This window comes from Lolium rigidum, chromosome 5, assembly GCF_022539505.1.
Source record: "Lolium rigidum isolate FL_2022 chromosome 5, APGP_CSIRO_Lrig_0.1, whole genome shotgun sequence".
In the NCBI taxonomy this organism is placed as follows: Eukaryota; Viridiplantae; Streptophyta; class Magnoliopsida; order Poales; family Poaceae; genus Lolium; species Lolium rigidum.
In genome coordinates this window covers 166,808,353-166,827,543 of record NC_061512.1, presented here as the reverse complement: position 1 = coordinate 166,827,543, position 19,191 = coordinate 166,808,353, and the positions used below count along the sequence as shown (strand labels likewise).

The following is a 19,191-nucleotide window of genomic DNA, read 5'->3' as shown; positions in this document are numbered from 1 at the left end:
GGTGCCTGCCAACAATCTCATACCATGAAGGAGTGCCTTTTTATTTAGTTTTATTTAGATGACACTCCCCCACACCTTTGCTTTCTCAAGCCATGGCTAACCGAATCCTCGGGTGCCGTCCAACAATCACATACCATGGAGGAGTGTCTATTTTTTGTAAAATTATGAAGGTTATTAATTTGGGACTGGGAATCCCATTGCCAGCTCTTTTTGCAAAATTATTGGATAAGCGGATGAAGCCACTAGTCCATTGGTGAAAGTTGCCCAACAAGATTGAAAGATAAACACCACATACTTCCTCATGAGCTATAAAACATTGACACAAATAAGAGGTAATACATTTTGAATTGTTTAAAGGTAGCACTCAAACAATTTACTTTGGAATGGCAGAAAATACCATGTAGTAGGTAGGTATGGTGGACACAAATGGCATAGTTTTTGGCTCAAGGATTTGGATGCACGAGAAGTATTCCCTCTCAATACAAGGCTTACGCTAGCAAGGTTATTTGAAGCAAACACAAGTATGAACCGGTACAGCAAAACTCACATAAAAACATATTGCAAGCATTATAAGACTCTACACTGTCTTCCTTGTTGTTCAAACCCTTACTAGAAAATATCTAGACCTTAGAGAGACCAATCATGCAAACCAAATTTAGCAAGCTCTATGTATTTCTTCACTAATAGGTGCAAAGTATATGATGCAAGAGCTTAAACATGATCCTTATGAGCACAACAATTGCCAAGTATCAAATTATTCAAGACATTCTACCAATTACCACATGTAGCATTTCCCGTTTCCAACCATATAACAATTAATGAAGCAGTTTCAACCTTCGCCATGAACATTATGAGTAAAGCCTAAGGACATATTTTTCCATATGCAACAGCGGAGCGTGTCTCTCTCCCACACAATGAATGCTAGGATCCAACTTTATTCAAACAAAACAAAAACAAAAACAAACAGACGCTCCAAGTAAAGCACATAAGATGTGACGGAATAAAAATATAGTTTCACTAGAGGAACCTGATAATGTTGTCGATGAAGAAGGGGATGCCTTGGGCATCCCCAAGCTTAGATGCTTGAGTCTTCTTGAAATATGCATGGATGAACCACCGGGGCATCCCCAAGCTTAGAGCTTTCACTCTCCTTGATCATATTGTATCATCCTCCTCCCTTGATCCTTGAAAACTTCCTCCACACCAAACTCAAAACAACTCATTAGAGGGTTAGTGCATAATCAAAATTCACATGTTCAGAGGTGACATAATCATTCTTAACACTTCTGGACATTGCACAAAGCTACTGAAAGTTAATAGAATAAAGAAATCCATCAAGCATAGCAAAACATGCAATATGAAATAAAAGGCAGAATCTGTCAAAACAGAACAGTCCGTAAAGACAAATTTTTAAGAGGCACCAGACTTGCTCAGATGAAAATGCTCAAATTGAATGAAAGTTGCGTACATATGTGAGGATCACGCACGTAAATTGGCAGATTTTTCTGAGTTACCTACAGAGAACACTGCCCAAATTCGTGACGGCAAGAAATCTGTTTCTGCGCAGTAATCCAAATCTAGTATCAACCTTACTATCAAAGACTTTACTTGGCACAACAATGCAATAAAACAAAGATAAGGAGAGGTTGCTACAGTAGTAACAACTTCCAAGACACAACAAAACATTAGTAAAATAAAAACATGGGTTATCTCCCAAGAAGTGCTTTCTTTATAGCCATTAAGATGTGCTCAGTGATTTCAATGATGCACTCAAGCAAAAGAGAGCATCAAAAGGCAAATTCAAAACACATTTAAGTCTAACCCACTTCCTATGCATAGGAATCTTGTAAATAAACAAATTCATGAAGAATAATGCAACAAGCATAGAAAGACTAGACAAGCGTAACTTCAAGATTTTCAGTATATAGAGAGGTGTTTTAGTAACATGAAAATTTCTACAACCATATTTTCCTCTCTCATAAAGATTTTCAGTAGCATCATGAACAAACTCAACAATATAACTATCACATAAAGCATTCTTATCATGAGTCTCATGCATAAAATTATTACTCTCCACATAAGCATAGTCAATTTTATTAGTAATAGTGGGAGCAAATTCAACAAAGTAGCTATCATTATTATTCTCATCAAGTGTAGGAGGCATAGTATCATCATAATAAAATTTACTCTCCATAGTAGGTGGCACCAAAAGACCACTATCATTATAATCATCATAAATGGGAGGCAAAGTATCATCAAAGAAAATTTTCTCCTCCATGCTTGGGGGACTAAAAATATCATGCTCATCAAAACCAGCTTCCCCAAGCTTAGAATTTTCCATATCATTAGCAACAATGGTGTTCAAAGCGTTCATACTAATATCATTGCTACTAGCATGCAAATAAGGTTCCATAGGTTTTTTAATTTTCGCAGCAAACAATCCATGTCTTAACTCAAGAAATAGATTAAAAAGCTCATAGTTGCTTTCCATTATGCCTTACTAGTGTAAAACAAGAAACAAAAAGATGAAATTGCAGGTTCTAAAGGAAATAGCTTCCAGCACTTACAACGGCACCAGAAAATAACTTAGTTACCTGGGACCGGAGTGTGAGTGCCTTTTACCTTTTCTCCCCGGCAACGACGCCAGAAAATAGCTCGATGTCTACTAACGCTTCTTTTCCTGTAGACAGTGTTGGGCTTCCAAGAGCAGAGGTTTGTAGAACAGCAGCAAGTTTTCCCTTAAGTGGATCACCCAAGGTTTATCGTACTCAGGGAGGAAGAGGTCAAAGATATCCCTCTCAAGCAACCCTGCAATCACGATACAAGAAGTCTCTTGTGTCCCCAACACACCTAATACACTTGTCAGATGTATAGGTGCACTAGTTCGGCGAAGATATAGTGAAATACAAGTGGTATGAATGAATATGAGCAGTAGTAACGGCGCCAGAAAATAGCTTGCTGGCGTGCAATTGATGGTAGTAATATTGCAGGAAGTAAAGATGCAGTAGAACAGTAAATAAGCGATGATTGCAGTATTTGGAAACAAGGCCTAGGGATCATACTTTCACTAGTGGACACTCTCAACATTGATCACATAATAAAACCACTCTACACTCTCTTGTTGGATGATGAACACCATTAATTGTGTAGGGCTACAAGAGCACCTCAATGCCGGAGTTAACAAGCTCCACAACATTCGACGTTCATATTTAAATAACCTTAGAGTGCATGATAGACCAACGCAATTATACCGAGTACTAACATAGCATGCACACTTGTCACCATCATACTATGAAAGGAGGAATAGATCACATCAATACCATCATAGTAATAGTTAACTTCATAATCTACAAGAGATCACAATCATAAACTACGCCAAGTACTACATGATGCACACACTGTCACCATTACATCATGGAGGAGGAATAGAGTACTTTAATAACATCACTAGAGTAGCACATAGATTAATAGTGATACAAAGCTCATCATATGAATCTCAATCATGTAAGGCAGCTCATGAGATCATTGTATTGAAGTACATGGGAGAGAGATTAACCACATAGCTACCGGTACAGCCCTTAGCCTCGATGGAGAACTACTCCCTTCTCATGGGAGACAGCAGCGGTGATGAAGATGGCAGTGGTGTCGATGGAGATGCCTTCCGGGGGCACTTCCCCGTCCCGGCGGCGTGCCGGAACAGAGACTTCTGTCCCCCAGATCTTGGCTTCGCGATGGCGGCGGCTCTGGAAGGTTTCTCGTACCGTGGCTTATTCCTATCGATGTTTTAGGTCAGGAGGCTTCTTATAGGCGAAGAATCAGAGTCGGAGGGGTTACGGGGGCGCCACACAATAGGGGGCGCCCCCCTTGGGCCGCGCCGCCCTACTGTCTGGTGGCCCTGTGGCTCTCCTCTGGTCCCTCTCGGGTGTTCTGGAAGCTTCGTGGAATTATAAGATGCTGGGCATTGATTTCGTCCAATTCCGAGAATATTTCCTTACTAGGATTTCTGAAACCAAAAACAGCAGAAAACAGGAACTGGCACTTCGGCATCTCATCAATAGATTAGTTCCGGAAAATGCATAAAAACGATGTAAAGTGTGAACAAAACATGTAGGTATTGTTATAAAACAAGCATGGAACATAAGAAATTATCGATACGTTGGAGACATATCAATGATCCCGAGAAATTGGAATCGGCCGCTAACGTTCCCGAAAAAATCGGTGTCGCAAGACGATGCGATCCTACTTTCCCGACGCGGAAGTGGAAACTCCCGAACGTTATCTCCATCGACTCCACCAGATTGGCATATGCATGCGAACGGGCAGGAGGGTGAGGAACAAAATCGTCGAGATCAGGCTGGATCCGTTTATCTCCGTCCATCGAGATCACCTCCTAGCAGCCTCCAGTTCCCACAGACGGCGCCGATTGACAAGAGATTAACTTGTCAATGCCTATGGATTGTAGTCTTAGGGTTTTTCATAAAAAGTAGAGGGCAAGTAGATCTCGAAGGTTCCGCCGAAAAGGTGCTCGACTAAAAAAATAAGGTTATGTTGACAATAGATTCGATGACTTCTCCTCCCCTCGGCTCCCCTTTATATAGGAGGGAGAGCCGAGGGTTCTCTTGCCGTACAAGTTACAAACTTTGGGAGACTATCTGAGTCTTTTCCGTACAATTACATGACTACTCGTGATTCCTAATATAACTCTATATTCCATATTGACGTTCGCTAGGCTTCTGGGCCTTGAGAAGCTTTGGGTCGTGGGCCGTCAAATGTCCTCGGGTACTTTATTCGGCAGGCCCATTCGGGATGCCTATGTCAGTTCCCTTCCATCTGGCAGTGCTTATCGCCGTCCCGGTGAGGGGATGTTGTTCCGGAGTTGGTGGCTGCAGAGATCTCGCTGACTAGTCAGTAGATGTGGGGTGGTCTCCTCCTTCCACCGGAGGTGGTCAGCTTGGTTACTCTGATGTACAAGTGGCGGGACGTCATCTTGGTCTGGCATATCCGGTTGAAAACCCTAGGTTTTGGCTTTGGCCGGTGCCAGAGATGGCGATGACTTGTGCGTTCTTGAAGGCATCATTGAGGTGAATCTCCCATCTCCTTTTGATACCCTCTAGGGGAAACCCCGGGTCTATGGATCGAATGATAGCAAGGCCTGTTCATCGTTCCCTTCCTTGGGGCAACAGTCTTGGAGGTGTGCATCGCGGTGTACTAGTGGTCGTTCCCGTGCGCTTCGACGACGGTGAGACTCCGCAGCGTGGCGCAACGGGGTCTTGACGGCGGTTGCGTGATGTCAGCACGTTCAGGGAGGAAGTGTTATCTTGGCGTCGTAGTGACATCGATCGCAGGAATCACGAAGTTTGTGCGGATCTTATCCTGTGGATTGCTCGGTGGTTTGATGGTGGTGACGGCTTCCTCTAGCGTGTGCATGAGGTGCTTAGTAAGAGCCCGTTAGTCCGGATAAACTCTTCCCTTGCGCTTAGTGGGTGTCTCGGGGTATGCGATGTTCATGCTACTTAGTTGATGGGGTTTTTTGTAGTTCCAAGTAATAAGGCCATGTTGGCATGATCTTCATCCATTGTTAGGTTTATAGGTATTGTGTGGTGGTTTTGGATGTTTTGATGTATGATCTTTATTAGACCTTTGTTGAATAAAATAATAAATAGGGTGTATGCATCGATTGATGCAGAAGTTGGCATAGCCTAACTTTCAGAAAAAAACCCTGCAACTACCACTTCTATTTATTCTGTTTCATCAATATCCTTTTACTTATTCTTTTCACATCTAAATGGTGCATGCTTCTTTAGTACATCCAACAACAATCTCCAAAATAAGGCTTATGTGCATAAACCTAGCTTGACATCACAAAAAGATTAATAAAAATATTTGAGCCCGATCAAAAGCAAAATAAACACAGATGATAAAAAAGAATCTACATGGAGATAATTAGGTGTGAAAGCGGAGAAGCACTTTGCATATAAAGAGGCACGAAATCCGCATTTTACTAGCTAGACATCACCATCAGGAGCAGTACAAAATCCCCAGCCTCTTTCTTTGACGAACTGACCCATTGATTCCACTCCTCTCACCAACCATTACAGCAAAATAAACAATAAGGAGAGAGAGGCACACATCAATGGTGACACAAAGGCCCTACATGATTGAAACAGAACTTGATGCATTTTGGCCCTACCATCTATGACAATATCAACCATTCTTTCATTTCTTATTTCCCCTTAGAAGCACTGGTACAAGTCTATGGGCTGGCTCCATGTGCTGCTGGTGCCAAAAATGTCACAGGCACTGCTTGCTGCGGTACCCATGTAGACAGGATTTGTAGCGTTGGTGATTGAGTTCATGCAGTAGATGATCTCTCCTAGGGCAGACAGTCTGGTCTCGAGCTCCACCTTCTGTGTGTGCATCACTGAATTTTGAGCTTTCACTGCCACAAGGTTCTGGGTGGTCATGCTCAGTGCCATGCTGAGTTGTTGCTTCTGGTTCTTCAGCTGATCCACCTGTTTTTGGAACATACAATGTCTTCTTAGCAAGAGCTAGATCGTTATTGGAAAAAGTAACATGTATATAATTTTTTTTATCATGCTCTTGTTTGGAAGGTGTGATACTCCTAGTTTGGTGAAAACACAACCTATGTGACTTTGTAGTGTTGTTGGAAGTAGGAGTGTTAGGTAGGAGGAGAATTCACAATAATTGAGTTTTGTCCGAGCAGATATTTCAAGTGGACCTTTGTTTTCATATATTTTTCTTTTCACCTGCACATGAGTGCAGGCTCTCATAAATAATATACTAGATTATATAGGACAATGAAACAATAAAAATGGATTTAAATATTAGACTTGTGTGCACTTATAAGTACTGTAGCATATTTGTAACTTGTAGGAGTACGACTAACCTGTGAAGAGAGGTCGTCGAGGTGTTGTTGCTTCCGCACCCTAGAACGGCGCGCTGACTCCCGGTTCGACTCCTTCCTCCTCTTTCTCCTCTTCTCCATCTGAGCTCGGAGGTCCGGGGAATCCTCCTCGGACCTGGAACTTCGGGTCCCCTGGCTCGACCCAAACGAGGTCCCACTTGACATGATCACCTCTCGGCAACTTTGGCGTAGGCACACCAATTTCACTTTCCCTTATTTCTTATAAGTACAGCTTGTACCGTTACTGGGCGCCTCACTTACTAGCTTTGATTATGTTGTTAAAGAAGAAAAGGCTTAGTTTAGCACTAAGGAACTGCAACTAAAGGGAGCTTAGGGAGAAGACGTAGAACCAGTAGAGGAAGACAACTGAGAAGGACTGGACAAGGCGAGTGATCGCTGAGCCGACCATAAATCCGGAGTGAATATGCTCACAGAGGACCAGCAACAACATCTACACACGCTAATACGGCTCCTCTGCTAGTCTATCATCAAGAACACACCGCTCTTTTCTTTACCTTGCAAATTTATCTGTTTTTGTTTTCAGGACAGATAAACGTGTTGGTTATATGTGGCCAAGATTTTGGCAGAACCTCCCCTGAGATCAAACTGATTTCGAAGGAAATTTTGGCAGAACCTCCCCTTGGAAACGAATTAGTAGCAGAGAATTTTTTTAGCAGAACCTCCCCCTGGAAATGGATGGACAGAGAAGAATTTTTTGGCAAAACCTCCCCTGGAATGGATGATTCAACAAGAATATTTGAGCAGAACCTCCCTAACGGAAATTTAAGATCTGGGAACAAAGATAGGATGTTAAACGAGAGATTGGGCTCAGGTGGCAGGCCTGTGCCCAGTTTGGGCAAGCTTAGGAAGCAGCCAAGATTCCCTCAAGTTGGCACTAACAAAAACAGTCTGTGCTGTTACTTGCTAGGAGCCGAGAGGGATGAAATCTTGCAAGGAAACTGGGGAGGAGGGGAAAAGGGAATTGAAGCTTGGTAGAGTGGTGCAATTTATAGCCAGAAAACTTGGGGTTTTAGTGAGGGAAATAATTGTGGGAAAAAAGAAAATGGCTGTAGTGGACAGGAAAGCAGAAAGAAGGAGAGATGCATTTGGAATCTTCCGTGGCATCTGCTTGTAATATCAGGAATCTTTTCGTAGTGGTTGGCCTGATTTTTCTGTCCCTAGTTTGATTGTCTGTGACATCATCTGTGGTGTAGCAATTAGCAGAAACTACTTTTGGAGTAAAAAAAATAGAGCGTGACAGTCAACCTAAGAGTTATCTTCTTAGACATAATCAAGCTTTCCCCTGTTGTAAAGGATTGCATCATCAAGTGTGAGCGAGGAGAAGATAAACTTCTTTCCATTTTATTTGTGTGTTTTGATGTACCTCCAGAAGTTATAGGTGCGATCATCATTTTTTTTTTTGAATTTTGATCAACATTTAGTTGTTAATTTGGTTTGGACAGACTGAATTAGTCGTGCCTCTAAGATCAAATGGTGCTCGCACTAGAGAGCCCCGTGAGTCTGTCGCACCTCCGAGATTGACATCGTGTTTGTAAGGTGTCGGTTTTGATTGCTTTAGTGACGCCATAGGCTGGCCTGGTTTGTGGCCTCCGTTGATGTCCGTCGCAGATGTATCTGTATAGACCATTTTTTTACCGACTGGTCAATTCGTGTTGTTTTTTTATATAAAAATCATAGCTTCCACCAGTTGCTCAAGAAAATAGAAATCTTTTATTTTTTGCGGAAAATTGACAATTCTTTAGATATGAATAATTTCTTGTACAAGTAATTCTCATTTTATCATGACATAATAATGACAGAATTTTCACATGACCAGTCGAAGTATTCTCCAAAATATAAGTTATCAAAGTTTAGAAAAATGTTTGATCATATAATTTGTGGATCAAAAACTAAAGATCAAAGCTGCACCTGCTCTTACAACTTTCTACAAATTCTCATCAATAAAAGACATCTTTGGTGGCTTGTGTTGAAAAAAATGGTGCTTTTAGTTTTCAAATTAGCAACTTGATTTTTGTTTATCTCCCCACCACATACACCATATGTCTTTTTCTTTATGAATGCACACAAAAGACACAAACATGTATATCGAGCCAAAACGACATCCCCAAACGTAGTGGTACCTAAATAATTAAATTTTCATTTTTATTAAAAATGATATTATATTTAATGGATAGACATTATTTTATGATAATTTTGATATCTAATTTGTATTTTTCTCATATAAACTGAATTTGATATGAATTTGGAAAGTTTACACACTTTTCTAGAATTTGAATTTAAAACGGAATTACGTTTTGTAGCTAGGCAGACTCTACCGATAGTCATTGACAGGTGGTCCAGTGTCCACGTCAGGTGCAACATGGGCATCGACCGAGGCAAAATTGATGATGAGGCTGAGGATACGGTGGCCTGCGGGATGTCGACGACGGTGCTGTCGTTCCCGGGCTCCCGTGGATGGCCGACTGGTTCCATTCAAACTAGCACGTCACACGGAATCTAGAGGTAGCGGGGCCACTAGATAATGGTCACCAGAGCTTGGCGGGCGGCAAGGCAGAGCGGTAGCGCGTGCAGGTGAATGACGAGACGAAGGTACGAGCCATTATAGAGCAAGGTGAGCACACCGGGATATCGAGGAGCTCACCATGAGCACGTAGGGCTTGACGTCGAGGCTTGGGGCTGTGTCAATCGACGGCGATCGTCGATTACTGGTGGCAGAACGGCGATGCAATTCGAGGAAATCCGGGCTCCCCAACAAGCTCATGTTGACGAGAAGGTTGTTGGAGGCGGCGAGAAGCTCTAGGACTTCACGGCAGTGCTCGAGATGGTCGTAATCGACGGGGTGAGGCGAAGAATGTGAGCTTGGGTTTCGAGCGTCTGCGCGAGAAGAGGGGAAATGAGAAAATGACGAGCTAGGTTTGTTGGCGGCGGTGTGACGGTATTTATGAGCGTCTGGAAGCAGCGGGGATCTTGATACAGTCGGCGACGACGGTGCTGACACCGAGCAGCTCCCAGGAATGGAGGTTGACGGTGATCTTCACCATCACGTTCTTTCGAAGCAAACCGGGGAGTTGGGTCGGGGCTGGCTAGTTGGGCTACCTGGGCTGGTTGGCATGGTCTATTCAAGCTCTCTCTCTCTCTCTCTCTCTTTCTCTCTCTCTCTCTCTCTCTCTCTTAGTTTTCTGCTTTGATTTACTATTTGAATTATCCTATGTTTGAATAATTTAAAAGTTTCTATTCTGTTAAAACTTATCATATTTTAATATTGTTGAATGTTGATTACCACTTAATATTTAAATAGGTATGTTAATAGTAATTCCAATTTCTTATTCTTTTTGAATTCATATTATTATTTTTAATTACTTGGACAATTTCTTATTGATAGATAAGGGATTTAGTTTGTATTTCTCTTGTAAAGAAATAATTTACAAGGTTATTTTTATTGCTTGATTTCTTATTTGATAATATGATCTCATGGGAATTAGTGCATGTGCCTAAATTGTGATACGGACTTGCAAATTATTTTAGGGCTATTCTCAAGTTATTAGTATGGTTTTTCTTAAACCTTGGCTTGGAATGCTTAGGATAAATCTCATTCATCTCATGAGGCATACATTTACTTAACATAGGGATTTGGGTTGTATGGCACTTAATAATTTGGTCACTTGGTGATGACGTTGAGACTTCAAGTGCAGAGTGTTGTGTCAGCAGAGCATTTTTCGCACAAGGGTGACTTGAGGGTTTATATCGAACTCTCGGGGAAGTTAGCAAAGAATATTCTCTTCTCTCTTCTTCTAGCAATCCTGTAAAATAAAATAAAAGCCTTGTGTCCCCAATTCCACCGTGTGGTTTTCAAGCACAAGGTTTCATGTAAGTAAAGAAAACACAAGTAAAAATAAAATAAGTAAAACTAGATAGAATAAAGTAAGTAAGTAAGTAAAAAACTGTAAAAGGATTGATTGTTTTTGGTGTTTTGGATACAAATAAGAAAAGTAATATTTTTGTATTTTTGAATTAAAATAGAGCAGCAAATAGAAAAAAAAGATAAAAGCAATATAAAAATGTTACTTATGATAAAAAGTGGACCGGGGTTCATGGGTTCACTTGACTATTCTCTCTTTTAAGTTGTAGTGGACAAACAGTAATTCATCAATGAGATATGAGGATGCAAAATAATAACATAAGTAAGATACGCATTCATATGGGTATCACATTCTAACAAAGAGATGATGCAACAATATCTCTTATAATCCACAAGAAAGAAAAAAACTACATGAAATCTTGTATTAAGAACTAACAGAGCATAGGCATAAATACATTGACATGATGTTTGAATATCAAATATGCTACCTTGAACAAGCAGGATCATCACTTTTGTCACGTGGCGAACATAGCACATGCATCCCTAGTGAGGTAGCAAAAGAAAAGGCAAAACCATATACTCCCTCTGTTCCATTCTATAGTGCCTATAGATTTTTAGCACGGAAATTAGCGCAAGAGTATTTTTTACACAAGATCCCTAGATAAACGATTTGAGATCAACGTAAAATTTGGGAAATCCATATCTTCCTAACTTACCATAATAAATTTGGGAGCTGAACGATTTGGGAGCAGAACGGGGAGGGGGTAATTGAAAAAAAGCTAAGCTACAACCTTATATTCTGAAACAAATGCCAAAAATCTATAGGCACTATAGAAAGGAACGGAGGGAGTATAATAGATCATGAATTTGTTGTCACTATTCAATCACTAAAACCATGCTACTCTATCTAATACACATATCACCCCACACACGCTCTTGCATAGATGTTGGATCAGAACAAATACTTAAGAACTGGGTAAATAATATGCATCTACAATACATATTACACATAATACATTCAGATCTCATAGCACAATATCATAGAATAAGTATCCACCACATATGTATTACAAATATGGCCATAATCATATAGGGCAGCTCATATGGCACTAAGAACTATGAAGAACATGAGAGAAATAGATCAAGCTACTGCCACAAACCCGTAGTACAGAGGTGGACTACTCTCCCTTGATCATGGTGATGATGATGAAGACGTTGGAGAAGGTGGAGATCCCTCCGGCGGTGATCCCGCGGAGTTTCCCCCTCCTATCTTGTCTGCAACATCTGTTTTCGTGTTTATGTCTTCAGCGGCGCTCTCCTCCCGAGAACTCTTCGGGGCATATATATATATAGTGATTTTTAGGTCAAAATACGTTGGTGGGTGATACGTCTCCAACGTATCTATAATTTCTGATGTTCCATGCTTGTTTTATGACAATACCTACATGTTTTGTTCACATTTTATATCGTTTTGATGCATTTTCCGGAACTAACCTATTGACAAGATGCCGAAGTGCCAGTTCCTCTTTTCTGCTGTTTTTGGTTTCAGAAATCCTAGTAAGGAAATATTCTCGGAATTGGACGAAATCAATGCCCAGCATCTTATAATTCCACGAAGCTTCCAGAACACCGGAGAGGGGCCAGAGGAGAGGCCCAGGGCCACCACACATGGTGGCGGAGCGGCCCAAGGGGGGGCGTGGCCCCCTGTTTGTCTGGCTGCCCCGTAGCCCCTCCGACTCCTACTCTTCGCCTATTTAAGCCTTCCTGACCTAAATCTTCGAGACGAATAAGCCACGGTACGAGAAAAGTTCCAGAGCCGCCGCCATCGCGAAGCTAAGATCTGGGGGACATGAGTCTCTATTCCGGCACGCCGCCGGGATGGGGAAGTGCCCCCGGAAGGCATCTCCATCGACACCACCGCCATCTTCATCACCGATGCTGTCTCCCATGAGGAGGGAGTAGTTCTCCATCGAGGCTAAGGGCTGTACCGGTAGCTATGTGGTTAATCTCTCTCCCATGTACTTCAATACAATGATCTCATGAGCTGCCTTACATGATTGAGATTCATATGATGAACTTTGTATCACTATTAATCTATGTGCTACTCTAGTGATGTTATTAAAGTACTCTATTCCTCCTCCATGATGTAATGGTGACAAGTGTGTGCATCATGTAGTACTTGGCGTAGTTTATGATTGTAATCTCTTGTAGATTATGGAGTTAACTATTACTATGATAGTATTGATGTGATCTATTCCTCCTTTCATAGTCTGTCGGTGACGGTGTGCATGCTATGTTAGTACTTGGTATAATTGCGTTGGTCTATCATGCACTCTAAGGTTATTTAAATATAAACATCGAATGTTGTGGAGCTTGTTAACTCCGGCATTGAGGTGCTCTTGTAGCCCTACAAAATTAATGGTGTTCATCATCCAACAAGAGAGTGTAGAGTGGTTTTATTATGTGATCAATGTTGAGAGTGTCCACTAGTGAAAGTATGATCCCTAGGCCTTGTTTCCAAATACTGCAATCATCGCTTATTTATTGTTCTACTGCATCTTTACTTCCTGCAATATTACTACCATCAACTGCACGCCAGCAAGCTATTTTTAGGTGTCGTTACTACTGCTCATATCCATTCATACCACTTGTATTTCACTATATCTTCGCCGAACTAGTGCACCTATACATCTGACAAGTGTATTGGGTGTGTTGGGGACACAAGAGACTTCTTGTATCGTGATTGCGAGTGGTTGCTTGAGAGGGATATCTTTGACCTCTTCCTCCCCGAGTTCGATAAAACCTTGGGTGATCCACTTAAGGGAAAACTTGCCGCTGTTCTACAAACCTCTGCTCTTGGAGGCCCAATACGTCTACGAGGAAAGAAGCCAACAGTAGACAACAAGCTATTTTCTGGCGCCGTTGCCGGGGAGGAAAGGTAAAAGGCACTCACACTCCGGTCCCAGGTAACTAAGTTATTTTCTGGCGCCGTTGTAAGTGCTCGAAGCTATTTCCTTTAGATCCTGCAATTACATCTTTTTGTTTCTTGTTTTTATTTTTCACTAGTTAGGCATAATGGAAAGTGATGGCGTGTATTTCACACGTTCGTTGGGCAACCCCAAGAGGAAGGTATGATGCGCACAGCAGCAAGTTTTCCCTCAGAAAGAAACCAAGGTTTATCGAACCAGGAGGAGCCAAGAAGCACGTTGAAGGTTGATGGCGGCGGGATGTAGTGCGGCGCAACACCAGGGATTCCGGCGCCAACGTGGAACCTGCACAACACAACCAAAGTACTTTGCCCCAACGAAACAAGTGAGGTTGTCAATCTCACCGGCTTGCTGTAACAAAGAGTTAACCGTATTGTGTGGAAGATGATTGTTTGCAGAAAACAAGTAGAACAAGTATTGCAGTAGATTGTATTTCAAGAAAGAGAATTGGACCGGGGTCCACAGCTCACTAGAGGTGTCTCTCCCATAAGACGAACAGCATGTTGGGTGAACAAATTACGGTTGGGCAATTGACAAATAAAGAGAGCATGACCATGCACATACATATCATGATGAGTATAGTGAGATTTAATTGGGCATTACGACAAAGTACATAGACCGTCATCCAACCGCATCTATGCCTAAAAAGTCCACCTTCAGGTTATCATCCGAACCCCTCCAGTATTAAGTTGCTAACAACGGACAATTGCATTAAGTATGGTGCGTAATGTAACTAGTGACTACATCCTTGAACATAGCACTAATGTTTTATCCCTAGTGGCAACAAGCACATCCGTAACCTTAGTGGTTCTTGTCACTCCTCCAGATTCACGGAGACATGAACCCACTATCGAGCATAAATACTCCCTCTTGGAGTTACTAGCATCAACTTGGCCAGAGCATCTACTAATAACGGAGAGCATGCAAGATCATAAACAACACATAGCATAACTTTGATAATCAACATAACAAGTATTCTCTATTCATCGGATCCCAACAAACGCAACATATAGAATTACAGATAGATGATCTTGATCATGTTAGGCAGCTCACAAGATCCGACAATGATAGCACAATGGGGAGAAGACAACCATCTAGCTACTGCTATGGACCCATAGTCCAGGGGTAGACTACTCACACATCACTCCGGAGGCGACCATGGCGGCGTAGAGTCCTCCGGGAGATGATTCCCATCTCCGGCAGGGTGCCGGAGGCGATCTCCTGGATCCCCCGAGATGGGATCGGCGGCGGCGACATCTCTGGAAGGTTTTCCGTATCGTGGCTCTCGGTACTGGGGGTTTCGTCACGGGGGCTTTTTATAGGCGGAAGGGCAGGTCAAGAGGCGGCACGGGGGCCCCACACCACAGGCCGGCGCGGCCAAGGGGGGGGGCCGCGCCGCCCTATGGTTTGGCTCCCCTGTGGCCCCTCTTCGTCTCTCCTTCGGACTTCTGGAAGCTTCGTGAGAAAATAGGCCCCTGGGCTTTGATTTCGTCCAATTCCGAGAATATTTCCTTACTAGGATTTCTGAAACCAAAAACAGCGAAAAACAAGAATCGGCACTTCGGCATCTTGTTAATAGGTTAGTTCCGGAAAATGCACGAATATGACATAAAGTGTGCATAAACATGTAGATAACATCAATAATGTGGCATGGAACATAAGAAATTATCGATACGTCGGAGACGTATCAGCATCCCCAAGCTTAGTTCTGCTCGTCCCGAGCAGGTAAAACGATAACACAGATAATTTCTGAGTGACATGCCATCATAATCTTGATCATACTATTTGTAAAGCATATGTAGTGAATGCAGCGATCGAAACAATGTATATGACATGAGTAAACAAGTGAATCATATAGCAAAGACTTTTCATGAATAGCACTTCAAGACAAGCATCAATAAGTCTTGCATAAGAGTTAACTCATAAAGCAATAATTCAAAGTAGAGATATTGAAGCAACACAAAAGAAGATTAAGTTTCAGCGGTTGCTTTCAACTTGTAACATGTATATCTCATGGATATTGTCAACATAGAGTAATATAATAAGTGCAATAAGCAAGTATGTAGGAATCAATGCACAGTTCACACAAGTGTTTGCTTCTTGAGGTGGAGAGAAATAGGTGAACTGACTCAACATTGAAAGTAAAAGAATGGTCCTCCAAAGCATCGATTGCTATATTTGTGCTAGAGCTTTGATTTTGAAAACATGAAACAATTTTGTCAACGGTAGTAATAAAGCATATGCATCATGTAAATTATATCTTATAAGTTGCAAGCCTCATGCATAGTGTACTAATAGTGCCCGCACCTTGTCCTAATTAGCTTGGACTACCGGATCATCACAATGCATTGTTTTTACCAAGTGTCACAAAGGGGTACCTCTATGCCGACTGTACAAAGGTCTAAGGAGAAAGCTCGCATTGGATTTCTCGCTATTGATTATTCTTCAACTTAGACATCCATACCGGGACAACATAGACAACGAGATAATGGACTCCTCTTTTATGCATAAGCATATACCAACAATTAATAATTTTCTCATTTGAGATTTGAGGATTGTTGTCCAAAACTGAAACTTCCACCATGGAGCATGGCTTTAGTTAGCGGCCCAATGTTCTTCTCTAACATATGCATGCTTAACCATATGGTGGTAGATCTCTCTTACTTCAGACAAGACGAACATGCATAGCAACTCACATGAAATTCAACAATGAAAAGTTGATGGCGTCCCCAGTGAACATGGTTATCGCACAACAAGCAACTTAATAAGAGATAAAGTGCATAACTACATATTCAATACCACAATAGTTTTTAAGCTATTTGTCCCATGAGCTATATATTGCAAAGGTGTATGATGGAATTTTAAAGGTAGCACTCAAGCAATTTACTTTGGAATGGCGGAAAAATACCATGCAGTATAGGTAGGTATGGTGGACACAAATGGCATAGTGGTTGGCTCAAGTATTTTGGATGCATGAGAAGTATTCCCTCTCGATACAAGGTTTAGGCTAGCAAGGCTTATTTGAAACAAACACAAGGATGAACCGGTGCAGCAAAACTCACATAAAAGACATATTGAAAACATTATAAGACTCTACACCGTCTTCCTTGTTGTTCAAACTCAATACTAGAAATTATCTAGACCTTAGAGAAACCAAATATGCAAACCAAATTTTAGCATGCTCTATGTATTTCTTCATTAATGGGTGCAAAGCATATGATGCAAGAGCTTAATCATGAGCACAACAATTGCCAAGTATCACATTACCCAAGACATTTATAGCAATTACTACATGTATCATTTTCCAATTCCAACCATATAACAATTTAACGAAGGAGAAACTTCGCCATGAATACTATGAGTAGAAACCAAGGACATACTTGTCCATATGCTACAGCGGAGCGTGTCTCTCTCCCATAAAGTGAATGCTAGGATCCATTTTATTCAAACAAAACAAAAACAAAAACAAACCGACGCTCCAAGAAAAAGCACATAAGATGTGATGGAATAAAAATATAGTTTCGGGGAGGAACCTGATAATGTTGTCGATGAAGAAGGGGATGCCTTGGGCATCCCCAAGCTTAGACAGCTTGAGTCTTCTTGATATATGCAGGGGTGAACCACCGGGTGCATCCCCAAGCTTAGAGCTTTCACTCTCCTTGATCATGTTGCATCATACTCCTCTCTTGATCCTTGAAAACTTCCTCCACACCAAACTCGAAACAACTCATTAGAGGGTTAGTGCACAATATAAATTGACATATTCAGAGGTGACACAATCATTCTTAACACTTCTGGACATTGCATAATACTACTGGACATTAGTGGATCAAAGAAATTAATCCAACATAGCGAAAGAGGCAATGCGAAATAAAAGGCAGAATCTGTCAAAACAGAACAGTTCGTATTGACGAATTTTAAAATGGCACCAGACTTGCTCAAATGAAAATGCTCAAATTGAATGAAAGTTGCGTACATATCTGAGGATCATGCACGTAAATTGGCTTAATTTTCTGAGTTACCTACAGGGAGGTGGACCCAGATTCGTGACAGCAAAGAAATCTGGAACTGTGCAGTAATCCAAATCTAGTACTTACTTTTCTATCAACGGCTTAACTTGGCACAACAAAACACAAAACTAAGATAAGGAGAGGTTGCTACAGTAGTAAACAACTTCCAAGACACAAAATAAAAACCAAGTACTGTAGGTAAAACATGGGTTGTCTCCCATAAGCGCTTTTCTTTAACGCCTTTCAGCTAGGCGCAGAAAGTGTGTATCAAGTATTATCAAGAGACGAAGTGTCAACATCATAATTTGTTCTCATAATAGAGTCAAAAGGTACCTTCATTCTCTTTCTAGGGAAGTGTTCCATACCTTTCTTGAGAGGAAATTGATATTTTATATTACCTTCCTTCATATCAATAACGAGCACCAACGAGTTCGAAGAAAAGGTCTTCCCAATATAATGGGACAAGATGCATTGCATTCAATATCCAAGACAACAAAATCAACGGGAACAAGGTTATTGTTAACGGTAATGCGAACATTATCAACTTTCCCCAAAGGTTTCTTTGTAGAATGATCAGCAAGATTAACATCCAAATAACAATTTTTCAGCGGTGGCAAGTCAAGCATATTATAAATTTTCTTAGGCATAACGAAATACTTGCACCAAGATCACATAAAGCATTACAATCAAAATCTTTAATCTTCATCTTAATGATGGGCTCCCAACCATCCTCTAGCTTTTTAGGAATAGAGGCTTCGCGCTCTAGTTTCTCTTCTCTAGCTTTTATAAGAGCATTTGTAATATGATGTGTAAAAGCCAAATTTATAGCACTAGCATTAGGACTTTTAGCAAGTTTTTGCAAGAACTTTATAACTTCAGAGATGTGGCAATCATCAAAATTCAAACCATTATAATCTAAAGCAATGGGATCATCATCCCCAATGTTGGAAAAAATTTCAGCAGCTTTATCACAGAGCAGTTTCAGCAGCTTTAGCAGTTTCAGGCGGTTTTCGCGCTTTGCATTAGAAGTGGAAACATTGCTAACACCAATTCTTTTATTAGTATTAGTGGGAGGTGCAGCAACATGTGTAGCATTAGCATTACTAGTGGTGGTAATAGTCCAAACTTTAGCTATATTCTTTTCTTTAGCTAGTTTTTCATTTTCTTCTCTATCCCACCTAGCACGTAGTTCATCCATTAATCTTATATTCTCATTAATTCTAACTTGAATGGCATTTGCTGTAGTAGTAATTTTATCATGATGATTCTCATTAGGCAAAACTTTTGATTTCAAAAGATCAACATCAGCGGCAAGACTATCGACTTTAGAAGCAAGTATATCAATTTTCCCAAGCTTTTCTTCAACAGATTTGTTAAAAGCAGTTTGTG

At 41.2% G+C, this 19,191-nt stretch overlaps 1 protein-coding gene across 1 annotated transcript; it reads right to left on the bottom strand.

Moving 5' to 3' along the window:
• Window positions 1-6,046: 6,046 nt before the first annotated feature.
• LOC124654234 (bZIP transcription factor 11-like) lies at window positions 6,047-7,876 on the bottom strand. The gene is made up of 2 exons (XM_047193250.1): window positions 6,908-7,876; window positions 6,047-6,512 (listed from the first exon to the last, which is right to left on the bottom strand). Exons 1-2 carry the CDS (start codon window positions 7,088-7,090, stop codon window positions 6,234-6,236), a joined length of 462 nt encoding a protein of 153 aa, XP_047049206.1. The 5' UTR covers window positions 7,091-7,876; the 3' UTR covers window positions 6,047-6,233.
• Window positions 7,877-19,191: the final 11,315 nt, after the last annotated feature.